The sequence below is a fragment of the Malania oleifera genome, chromosome 13 (assembly GCF_029873635.1).
Source record: "Malania oleifera isolate guangnan ecotype guangnan chromosome 13, ASM2987363v1, whole genome shotgun sequence".
Classification (NCBI taxonomy): domain Eukaryota; kingdom Viridiplantae; phylum Streptophyta; class Magnoliopsida; order Santalales; family Ximeniaceae; genus Malania; species Malania oleifera.
In genome coordinates this window covers 22529756-22542899 of record NC_080429.1, presented here as the reverse complement: position 1 = coordinate 22542899, position 13144 = coordinate 22529756, and the positions used below count along the sequence as shown (strand labels likewise).

The following is a 13144-nucleotide window of genomic DNA, read 5'->3' as shown; positions in this document are numbered from 1 at the left end:
CATTTGATAGGGATATAGAGAGTGAGTGAGTTAAGGCAAATGAAGCTTGGTACATTGGGTCACTTTGTACATTGGGTCGCCTCCCTTCCCTCTCATTTGGGAAAAAAAAGTTTTAGCTAATTTTGAATGGATGCACGACCACACGGAGAGATTGAAAAAGATGGGGCAAGGTTCTACCAGGTGGGAAAAGGAAAGAGAAACTAAAACTTCTTAAAGAAATAAGAGTAGTTGGGAGTTATTGAGAAGCAGTAAAGATAGTAGAAGAAAACCATAGAAGAAAAAATCAAAGAAGGGAGAGCTCTGCTGATAAAAATAGTGGGTGGAAAGGAAATGACTAGGAGTGAATACCTTTAATTTTTCATGTATGCATGTGGTTCTAGACATTTTGGTTAAAGTTGGGTTTGATTGTGCACATGTCGCAAAATGGTTGAGAAATAGGAAGAATTGCATGATAAAATCAATTAGCAAAATATCATGTGTTTAATTTGCAAAAATGGATTTGATTTATGAAAAAATTGGCTGAAATGGATTTGAAACTTATTTAATTGTCCATTAAATCTTAAAAAAAAAATACTCAATTAAAATTTGAACACAACATTGAGGGCCCTGAATTAGAGACCCCAACCCAGTCTTTTAAAATCCCATAAATTTTGTTCAAAATACCCTAATCAAACCTGGACTGAAAGACACAAAATTTTGGATCAACTTAACCCAAAAACTCGAACACTCGATTCGAAAATCCAGGTTTAAGGACTAAGATTCAATGACCCCAATTCAAGAACTCAGATCCAAGAAACTGAATCCATGAAACACCATACTTGACTCAGGGACCTAGGTCAATTTGACTCGAGTTTAGGTCAACTGACCCTTTAACCCATAGCTTAGATCTGTTTGTCTAAACTTAACATAGTTAACAACCCAATATCCTCTAGCCCAATGGCCTAAATCCAAGCTGAGCCCAACACTCATTAAACCCAAATCCTAAACTAACTCAACCCATTTAAACCAAACTCATTACCCAATTAAACCCAGATCTCCTCAAACCTAATTGAGTTTGGCCCTAACTCAACCTCAGTTTAGATTCAACTGATCCATGTTCCAATTGCACTAAACTTGACCTAGCTCAAACCAACATGACTCAATCCAAGTCAAATCTCATACCTATAATCCATTTACATTGCCTCATCACTGGACCGCCCTTTTTCTTTTTTTTTTAATTATTAACTTATTTTAAATTCAAATATTGAGAAAATAGTAAAAAAATCACAAAAAACTAAGAAAATTGGAAAAGATTAAGAAAGAACAATTATTTGAGTCATTTTTTACTTGGGGAATAAAAAATGGAAAAACAAACTACCAAAAAATAAATAAAATGAAGAAAATTCAGATAATTCATATTTAATTAGATACCGTTCGTAGAACATGTGTATAGAGGGTGCTAATACCTTTTTCTCGCATAATTGTACTCCGAATCTCAACATTAGTAAAAGTATACTAAAACTATTGGTTCTTTGGCCTTAAGATTAGTTTAGAGACCAATCATCAAGTGATAATTAGGTGAACTAATGACACTAAGGAAAATAACAGATTAATGGTAACTCCATCAAACCATCAATATTATTATCATCCCTCACCATTCTGGGCCGCTTCTCTAGGATTTTGCAGCAGTGTGCTTGCTTGATGAGATCAACTTGCTATTTTATAATAGATGGTTGCTGTGCTACCTTTTTTGAGGAAGAAAGGGTGGGTATCGGGCATTTTAAGCATCTAGTAAAAGAAAGTGAAGGGGAGAAGATAACCAAAAGGGAGAAGACTATTATAATGAAACTTCTTGTAAAAAATTGCATTTGAGAGATATGATGTTCAAGTGTGTGAGTGTTGCCTACACCTTAGCATTTAGAAAGTCTAGAAAGAAAATATAATTTGAAGAAGTACTAGTAACATTTACTCTATGTTTGGAGAAACTTTCGATTTGAATTTGTATTGAATTTAAATATAAAGTAATACAAAAATTGTATTGAAATTTATTCAAATCTATCAAAATTCAAATCAAATGTCCGAAAGTCATGCTCTCAAATGCAATGTTAAAGACATTTAGAGTTTAATACTAAGTTTGTAAGATAGTTCGCAAAGGTATGGTGCATGTTTCAGTCATGAAGTTTGGGCTTAGTTAGTTCTAACAACATTATACGAAATTAATATTTGAAACTCGTTAAAATAAAAAAAGTATAAGAAAATACATTGATATTACCACTTAAATAGTCATGCATTACTCTACTAGGGAAGAATTATACGGGCTTCCTAATGAAATTCATAGATGAAGAAGTTAGTTGATTAATGCAATATCCCAAAAAAAAATTAAGCACAACATCTAAAATCGAAGAAGATAATGTGATATTATTAGGTTAAAAGAAGTCAACTAAAATATCTAATCATATATTATGTTGCTATAAGGAAAAGACAATTTTTACAGACTACTAAAATCATAAAAAACTTATTTGGACTAATGTAGAATAACCTCTCAAAATGATGTTTTTCGTTTTTAATTAATTTTTTAAAACTCAACTTCTAAAGTTATGTATAATTCGCAAAATAATAATTCTTACAAATAAAATGAAATAAGGTAAAACTATATAAAACTCGTACATCTAAAAAAATTCTCTAACTCATATTATTATATTCAACGCAAAATATAAGAAAACAATAATAATAGAAATCAAGTGAAAATTTTAGGTAAATTTTTAAGTATTATCACCTTTTTTGTTGTACTATTATTTTCTTGGAGAGTACATTTTTATTAAATTATTAAAATTTTATATTATATCTACAATTACTATAAAAGAATTTTCTTTTTGGGATTGTCTTTTAAAAATGTTAAATTTATCTGTCTATTAATGATTATTTTAAATTTTTTTTTAAATACACATAATTATCTCAAAATATACTTAACATAATATTAAATTTATTTACATAATTATTTATAATTAGTTAAAAATACTCTTTTAACTTTTTATAACTATTAAAATGTTTTTATATTATTAAATTTTATATTATTATTATTATTTTATAATTAAAAAAAATTAAAAATAGAGTGCTGCGCACGCACAGTGCGTGCCCATAGCTTGTTATTTAATGATTCATAATCTTATGAATGGAAATTGGCAAAGACGATTATGAGTTTCGGCTAGTTTGAAATTTGTAACGAGCACGCAATTTCATTATATCTGTCCGATTGCTCTCCCAGATCTCGATTGATTCCTGTGTTTCTCTGCAACAGCTCTCTCTCTCTCTCTCTCTCTCTCTCTCTCTCTCTCTCTCGCTCGCTCTCTCGCGTACTCTGGGTTTCGAAGAAGATGGTTTTGTCTCAGAGGCTCCACGAAGCTTTCAAGGGCACGGTGGAGAGGATCACTGGGCCTCGCACAGTGTCTGCGTTCAAAGAAAAGGGCGTTCTTAGTGTCAGCGAGTTCGTCATAGCCGGCGACAATCTCGTCTCCAAATGCCCCACCTGGTCCTGGTAATTTTCTAATTTTGCGGGTCTTCGATTTTGATCAGTAGTCGTATCGATGGATTGTAAAGCTGGTTTCTGGGTAGCTGAAAATTCATTAAATTTTAGTTTGTTATTGGGTTTTGAAGACTTTTTCTCACTGATGGTATTGTCTTGTCCTCGCCAGTTTCCTTCCATTTGGCCCATTGAAAGGTTTTTCCGTGTATTAAGCTATGAAGATGGAGTATGCTTTTTAATATTTGGGTACACAAGGGGAGTGTCCATCCGCCTTCCCCGACCCTTCTTTCCCCAACCCAAGTTTTTGTACAGATGTTTTCCTAGGTCAGAGGAGACAAATAATACTATGCTAGATTATATAACAGTAATACAATTAAACTAAATACCGCCAGATATTAGATGGGAGAAGAATATGCAAAACGAACGATAAAAAACCCTCCTACAATGAAATAAAAGCCAAATAAAAAAGAAAAGTCCAATTAATAAGCCTGCTAATCCCGCTTGAGGCCCGCAAATCAAGTTCCCTTGAAATACCCCGCTGCAAAAGCCCAAAGAGAAGCCAAATGTCTTATCCTTTCCCAAAGCCAAGTTAACTCAGTCCCCATTTTGTTTGATTTTTCATTAACTTTTATCAGTTTATCATTTACATATTTACTTATTGGATGCATAATTGAAACTTTATCAAAAGGTTTGAAGGTGCCATACCAAAGAGGCTTTTAGCTTGATTAGTAATGGATTAAGTTTATGGATTTATTATTTATGTTTAAGAAATGTTAATTTTATGATCATAGTACGTTAAAATTTCAATTTTTAGTGACCCACTGATCTACATTTTCTTAAACTCTCCCATGGAATGGTTTATGGTATTGTGTGTATGTTAAGACTTAAGGACATTACTTAATTGGCAGTTTTGACCCACTCTTTCTTAAAAGCATCGTTTTTTTAGTTCAAGAAGACCTTCAACTCTCTTAACTGGGGGTACTGGACTGCACCTTAATTATTCTCGTTAAAAACGTTATATTGATTCAGAATTGAACTGTTGTGAATTGCAGATGGTGTATATTCTTTGGAATGGCAGTTGCCACGCTCCAATTTTAGATGTGGGTTTTGGTGCAAATATGCCTAAAGTCCTAGGATTGATGGAATAAGTCAAATTAGGCTCTTTATCCATTTGGAATCATGGTATAGTTCCACAACCTGCACCCAGCATCCTTGGTGGTTCACTCCATACTGACACAAGCACTGGATTAGCTTTATGCAATCCTTTCTTAGTTTTTGCTGGGCAAAGCTTGCTCCCTCGTGTGGCTGCACCTTTGGTTTTGAAGCAACTGTTTTGAACTTAAAACTACTGCACTTTGGTCTAGGCTGCATACTCAACAAGATGCTTGAAACTTAGAATCATGGCCTCATATTGCTACCTACACATATTGCAGGCATCAGAAGCAGGCCAAAAGATCTAGCTTTAATGAAAAAGTCAAATTAGACCTTTTAAGCATTATGAATGCTAACACTTTGCTTGTTTTGATTGGTAGAACCTGACCAATATGAAAAGGTGCTTTTGGACTGTCATTTTTTTTTTACATGCCATAAAATACAGAGTATTTTTTTTTTCCAATTACCATAAAAAACAGGCTGAACTTTTTGCTTTTTGTTTTTTAAATTATTGTTTGAGTTTATAAATATTGCTCTTTTTGATCTATAATGGACAGGGAATCAGGCGAACCTGGCAAGAGGAAGCCATACTTACCTCCTGAAAAACAATTTTTGATTACTAGAAATGGTAAATGATATTGTCTTGGATCATGTTTGGCATGTTTTTCAATATTCCATATATATTGTACATGAAATTTGTTCTATGTGATTGCCATGGCTATTTTGAATGGCTAGATTGATAAGCCCTTCCTTTGCCCCCAAACCACAACCAAAGAAAAAAATTGTCAAAAAGATGGGGAAAAAAACTTCTTTTATAAATTACTTGTACAACGAGATCAAGTTGGGATGTGACAAATAAGGACAAGCCTGGAATTTAGATTTGGCTTGGGATACCTGAATAAATTCTAAATGTATCAGCACTAGTCAAAGGAGTGGTGGAGTATATGCTGTCATTGATATTGTGTTAGTGGAAATTCCATCTTTTTAGGGACACAAATTTAGGTTGCTTGGTATCAAAGTTATTTGGTGTTTGGTTTTAAGTTTTCCTTGGTTTCTGTTTGGTAAGTTGGACTGTAGAAAACTCTTGTCCATGTTTAACTGTTCAGGTAAACCTTCTATTTGGAGTTGAACAGAATTTAGAAACTATCGGTTCGTTTGGTTCATGAAATATCTATTCCTTGGAATAAGATGTAGTAAAAATTTTGGGGATGTAGGTAATAGCTATTCCTTATTATTTCATTCAACATGTAATAAAAAAATATAGACATTTCCATGGTGGGAATGGTTATTCCTTGTCAATTCCTCATTATGGATTCATAAAAAGTTTCACATTGTTATTTGCTTTATGACAACAACATAATTTTTTGCATAACTAATTATAACTAACCTGTTGTAACTAATTTATTCTTGGAGAAAAGACATTTTGTGAACCTAACGCAAGGTAAGACTTTCTATTCTTGACATTTTGTGAACCAAACGCAAGGTAAGACTTTCTATTCTTGAGTTTAATAGAGCTGAGAAACTATTCCTTGTGGCTTTCCATCTAATAAATCTTGTAAGCACAATTACTTTTTCTTGAACAGTAAAGATTCTCTGCATATTTTGCATTTTTTACTGGCGAGACTCCATTAATTTCTTCTATGTGAGGACATGGGGGTGACAGGCTCATCCCGCCCAACATTTGAGCGGGGCTCAAACCAACCTCCTGTCCATCACTGCTAAGTTGTTTCTTGCTTTATTTTTTTTGTTTATAGTTTCTCTTTTCTAGAGTTACTTTTTCTAAAAAAGAAATGAGCTCAAAGGAGAAAGGGAAGAGAGAAGGCAGTAGCTTAGGTGCTTCAGCTGCTGCTGCTGCTGCTGCTTCCTTTCTCCCCCCCTGCTCTCTTATTTTCTGGCCTGCTCTTGCAGCAGCTTCCCATTTCTTTCTTTATTATTTATAACTTTTATTGGGCACAAAGTTTTCCATTCTTCCCATTTTATTTGAATTCATGAGAAAATGAGCTTTATGTGGCATATTCACCCATCTCAATGAGGGAAAAAAGCCAACAAACCCTACCATATTTGCCCTTATCATCTTTACTGGGATCCTCCTTCTCACCATCTTCTCCTTTCTTGAAATTCCAGGATATTATAAATTACCCTTTTCCTTTCCCATGGTAACTTCTACCTGTTTCCTCGATCTTCATATTCTTGTTTTGCAAAAAATCCTTCTTTTCCCGGCTTCACAGTGTTTATAATTTAAATCTCTACTAAATTTATTTATTTATTTTGTAAAACATTGCCTTAATAACTTGTCAACAAGTAGAGATCCAATTTGACAAAGGACTCTTTCACTATACCAAGGCCTTGTATTTGCACCATTCCTCACTTGTTAAGCACGCATTGCCTTCATGCTTGCTTTGAAGTTGACGTATTTGGTTTCCTAGATGCATAAGCTTCAATCAGATTCCTGAAGATTATCTCTGCTTTTTAATGAGAGCTACATCTCAGGAAACTGCCTGCAATTGAAAAGTTTATCATCAGTTTTGGCTTCTTTTGCTCCATGGGATCACAACTTTTTCTTTCCCCGTCTTTTTTGAATCACCACGGTCATCCGATGAGGCGTTGCTGCAAATGACCTTATCCTTTTTCCCCACCTTTTTTGACACTGCAACACTTCCTAGCTCCTTCAGATTGTCAAAGATTCTTGTCTGCGTTTTAGATTCAAAGCCCCTCAGGGATATCGCCATCATCTCTCTATGTGTGAAAATCAACATTCAATCTTTCCTTCGAACATTCCTAAACAAAAATTCCCCTCCCTTATTTTGCAGAAGCACATTCTATGTCTGCAACAGCCACCTATGTTCTTCCATCTTCATGTAAAGAGAAATCCTCTTGTTGCTCCTCTCAGAGAAGGCAGAGATGTGAAATGTGTCTCTAGCCTCTCTTTCCATTGCAAGATTGAACAACTTGTTTGCAATAGCCACAAACCTCATTTGCTTCTCCTCCTGCCTTCCCATAATTGCCCAAAGTGTTGCAGACCCTTGTCCTAATGATGTTGTAAACAAAACTAGCAAAGCACCAGTAACTTCTCTCATGTGCAGTATGGTTGCAACCTGCAAGTGAATAGTATTTCTGTTATTTTTTTTTGCAAAATGATGATCTAAGATGAAATTCAGGAAAAAAAATGGGTAGAAGCTTGTCGGTGGGAATGTCATAAGGTTACCCAAGATATACTTCAATTGAAATTGGTTTATATAAGTTATAAATATATTTTGTTTTACAAGAATTGGTCCAAGTTTGCTATGGGACTGTTTGTGGCAGCTTTTAATTTAAAATGATTTGAGTATTAAATTACTTCTGAGATAGCATGCAATAATTTAGGTGCTGTTTGACATCACTGTTAAAAATTATGAAAGTGAAAATCTCAAACAAAAGCAAAAAACCAGAAACTAAAAACTGAAAATGAGCTACTTGTTTGGTTAATATTTCTAAAGCTAAAACATGTTAATTGCTTGATTGAACAGATGCTCATTTTTGTTCTTGAATCAAATAAAAATTTTAAAAATATGCTCAAAATAATAGGAGTACAAAAGAATAAAAATTAAAAATCTTATAATAAAAATAAAATTATTATAATTATTTTATGTAATTATTGTATTTCATAATTCTAAACAATCTTATTGTACATGATAGGTTAAAAATAGTTAAAATATTTTTTAAATGGATTTTATTATTTTTAAAAAATTTTGGAAATTTTGGAATATTTTATTTTAATTATATTTTAAATTCATATTGTCATTTAATTTTAATTTTAATTAAAAATTATGTATAAAATGAATGGTTTCATCACAAAAATTAACTATGGATAGTCAATTATTTTGGTTGAAACCCCTAAAACCTGAAAAAAAAAAGAAAAAGAAAACTGATAGAAAAAACAAAAAATTGGCAACATAGACAAATGTGTTTTGATAACATGTTTCTTTTTTGTATAAAAACGAAAAGAGAAAACTTTTTTTTAAAATATTATATATTCATTAAAAGGGCACCAAGGGGCTTGAAAAGTAATCTTTGTTCTAAAACAACTTTTGAGGAAAGCTTTGACAACCAGCTTTTGTTGTCAAGTGATTTTTAGTTTAAAAATCAATTTTCGTCTTCATAATGTGCTTGACTAGTCAAATTATTATAAACTAATCTAAAAATAGTTTGCACCACAAAATTACTTCCATGAAAAAAAAAAAAAAAACCGATATAGTGTAACTAAAATGTTCTTATTTGATAATTGACATACTAGTTTACCTAAGAGCTAACAAATTGCAATTTTAAGATTCATTTAGAATAAAACCTACACATTGGTATGTGTTTGTTGATGGTATTAAGAGGAAACATAATTGTCAATTGTTGTTAGTGTGGTTTAATGTTTGAAGGTATCATTTTTTTTTTTATTTGGTTTATTTTGTGAAGTTGAGGTTAAATTGTGTGCCACATGCACCACAACTACTCACGGCTCTAGTTGGTTTGAGTACGATATTATTATTTGGTTTATTTTATGAAGTTGAGGTTAAATATTGTGCCACATGCACCACAACTACTGACATCTCTAGCTGGTTTGAATACAATATTATAATTTAAGTTGCATAAATTTATCAAAATTATACTGCGGCTTTACTGTAAGTTAGATGTAGTTGACGAAGAAGAGTTCAATATAATATGAATCTTTTTTGTTCTCACAAAACTTCTTTTCCCATTTTTATACCTATGCTGGGTTTTTAAACACTTTATATTTTCTTTTGGTCTTTATGTACCATCTGAACTTAAGTCATAAAAAAATTTTGAACTCCTATTTTAGTTCCTTGTTTACGGAGAGCTGTGTCTGTGGAAGAAGAATACGAAGCTGCTGGAGGTGAAGTTCTTCTTGATAATGAAGATAATGATGGCTGGCTAGCAACTCATGGAAAACCAAAAGGTATGTGAATTATTGGAATGGAATTGGTTTGAATTTGGGGGTACCTCTATCACTTTATGCTCTGTATCTTCTCCAGAAACCAAATGTGATGAGGAGAACTTGCCATCAATGGAGACCTTAGAAATCAGCAAGAACAATAATATTCGTTCTATTTCTTCATATTTTGGGGGCGAGGAGGAGGATGATATTCCGGACATGGAAGAGTACACAGAATCTGACAACCTTGTTGAAACAGATCCAGTGAGTATTTAATTTGTATACTGTTCTTTTGGTTGATGTAAGTATTGCTTGATAGACAATAGATTTTCAAATTTGTTTTATTTTTTCATTCTATTAAGTTTTCAATGTGGTTCATTTAATGTATCCTCCTTCGGAACTTTTTTTCTTTTTTATATATAAAAGAAGGAATTTTATTAGGAGAAGAGGAAGGTAGAAGGAGGATAAGTCATCCTCCTGTAAAGACAAAAAGAAAAGAAAATGAGAATAAGAAGACTACAATTACAAATATATCTGGCCAAGAGGGCTCCCTGGGCATGATGGAAGTAGGGAAGTACACTCCCATGAAAACTCCAGATGCAGAAATGCACAGGGAAGCTGAAAAAATGATTCTCCTATTCAGATGAAGAGAAAGAAACAGACTCATGAGTGATCAGTGCATTCCTCATTCCTCTCCAACCAAGTGCATCAAACCTCTGAAGACCACACAACCTCGTAGCAGCTGTCTTTTTATACAGACCCTAAGGGGCATGCTGCATTTGGCTCAGGCTATCCTGTAGGATTCCTGGAAATGTGGTCTCTGGAACCTATTTTTGGTAACTCAGGAAACTAGGATTAGATTAGCAACTTGGAATATAGGGACACTTATGGGTAAAAGCATGGAAATTGTGGATACAATGATTAGAAGAAGAATTAATGTAATTTGCCTTCAAGAAACTAAGTGGGTGGGGGAGAAAGTTAGAGAAATGGATAAATCAGGAATTAAACTTTGGTACATTGGAAAAGAAAAACATAAGAATGGAGTCGGCATTATTATAGATAAAAACTTAAAAGATAGCGTTGTGGATGCAACTAAAGTAAGAGATAGAATTATAAAAATCAAGATGGTATTAGGACAAGAGATAATAAATATCATTAGTGCTTATGCTCCTCAAGTTGGCTTAGTAGAAAATCTTAAGAGACAATTTTGGGAAGATATGGATAGTATTATACAAGGCATACCAGGGACTGAGAAAATATTTATAGGAGGAGATCTGAAAGGACACGTTGGAAGAGATAATAAAAATTACGAGAGGATACATAGAGGATATGGATATGAAGACAAAAATGAGTCTGGGGAGATGATCTTAGACTTTGCTATGTCATATGATTTTAGTATAATGAATACTTGCTTTAAGAAGAGAGAAGAACACTTAATAACCTTTAAAAGTGGATAAAATAGAAGTCAAATAGATTTTTTTTTTAACTAGGAGGGTAGATCGTTTATCATGCAAGGATTGTAAAGCTATTCCAGGTGAAAGCCTAACCACACAACATAGAGTCTTAGTGTTAGATATATGTATTAAAAAATGGAAGAAAAGGGATAAAATAAACCAATGTAGGAGAACTAGATGGTGGAACCTAAAAGGAGAAAATATAATAAAATTTAAAGATAAAATGACCAAAGATGGGGATTGGACCTTAGAGGATGGGATAGATACAAATACTCTTTGGAATAGATTAGCTAGCTCTATTAAAAAGATATCAAAAGATATTTTAGGTGAATCAAGGGGAAGATTCTCGAATAACAAAAAAAGTTGGTGGTGGGATAAAGATGTACAAAAAATCATAAAGACAAAAAGAATTTGGTATAAAACGTGGTAAAAATATAGAAACAGAGATAACTTTGAAAAATATAAGGAGACAAGAAAAGATGCAAAAAGGGCCGTTAGTGAAGCTAAATATAGATAATTTAATAGTTTGTATGATAGATTAGGTACAAAAGAAGTTGAAAGAGATATATTTAAACTTGTTAAAGCTAGAGAAAGGAAGAGCAAGGACTTAGGAAATGTAAAATGCATAAAAAGTGAGGATGATATTGTCTTGGTTAAGGACGGAGATATTAAAGAAAGATAGCGAAATTACTTTAGTAAGTTGTTTAACGAAAACCAAATAGAAGGCTTAAACTTAGAATTGTCAAATGAGGAAAAAACTAAAAATATAAGATTTATTCGCAAAATTAGAGTTGACGAAGTTAAGTTTGCACTAAAAAAGATGAAAAATTTGAAAGCTATGGGACCAGATAACATTCCAATTGAAGTTTGGAAATGCTTGGGTGATAACAGAATTATATGGTTAACTAATTTATTTAATACAATTGTAAAGACTAAGAAAATGTCAGATGAATGGAGGAAAAGTAATTTAATACCTATATACAAAAATAAAGGAGATATTCAAAATTGTAATAACTATCGTGTAATTAAACTTATGAGTCATACGATGAAACTATGGGAAATAGTAGTTGAACAAAGATTAAGGTTAGAAATGAAAATCTCAGAAAATCAATTTGGTTTTATGCCTGGGAGATCTACTACAGAAGCTATTTATCTTTCTAAAACCCACCTTGAGAAAGCATATGATAGGATACCTAGGGAAATTCTATGGTGGGTTTTAGAAAATAAGGGTGTATGTTGTAGGTATGCCGATGTCATTAAGGATATGTACGATGGAGTAATGATTAGCGTAAGGACTATAGATGGAGAAACTAGAGAATTTCCAATTACCATAGGTGTACATCAAGGATCTGTTTTGAATCCGTATCTTTTTGCTTTAGTGATGAACCAATTGACTAAGAGTATTCAAAAGGAGGTTCCATGGTGTATGTTGTTTGCAGATGATATTGCATTAATTGACGAAACTAGGGACGGAGTAGATGCTGAGTTAGAATTATGGAGAGAAACTTTGGAATCTAGAGGCTTTAGGATAAGTAGAAATAAAACAGAATATATGAAATGTAATTTTAGTAATGATAGGAGGAATATTGGAGACAAAGTTAAACTTGATGATGAAGAAATAAATAGCACTTGTAGATTTCGATATCTTGGATCTATTATGCAAGCTGAAGGAGAAATTGAAGATGATATAATGCATAGAGTTAAAGTAGGTTGGGTAAAATGGAAAAGTGCTTCAAGTGTGCTATGTGATCGTAGAATACCCTTAAAATTGAAAGGGAAGTTTTATAGGATAACTATAAGACCAGTTATGCTATATGGATCGGAATGTTGGGCGACGAAGAAACATAATATCCAAAAAATAAAAGTTACCGAGATGAGAATGCTTAGATAGATGAGTGGTATAACATTGAAAGATAAATTGAGGAATGAACATATTCGTGGTAAGTTATATGTAGCTCCTATAAAAGATAAGATAAGGGAGGGACGACTTAGATGGTATGGACACTTGCAACGTAGGCTTTATAGTGTACCTGTGAGGAAGAGTGACTTAGTTACTGTGGGGGGCAGTAGAAGGGGTAGGGGTAGACCTAAAATAATTTGGGAGGAGATAGTGAG

At 32.9% G+C, this 13144-nt stretch overlaps 1 protein-coding gene across 1 annotated transcript in view; it reads left to right on the top strand.

Annotated features, from left to right (window-relative positions):
- Positions 1-3113: 3113 nt before the first annotated feature.
- LOC131146595 (autophagy-related protein 3) overlaps positions 3114-13144 on the top strand; it is a 30940-nt gene continuing 20909 nt past the window's right edge. Inside the window, exons 1-4 of the mRNA XM_058096272.1 lie at positions 3114-3514; positions 5212-5282; positions 9483-9599; positions 9676-9839. Of these exons, the coding sequence (XP_057952255.1) occupies positions 3354-3514; positions 5212-5282; positions 9483-9599; positions 9676-9839 (513 nt within the window). The 5' untranslated portion in view covers positions 3114-3353. The remainder of the gene's footprint in view (positions 3515-5211; positions 5283-9482; positions 9600-9675; positions 9840-13144) is intronic.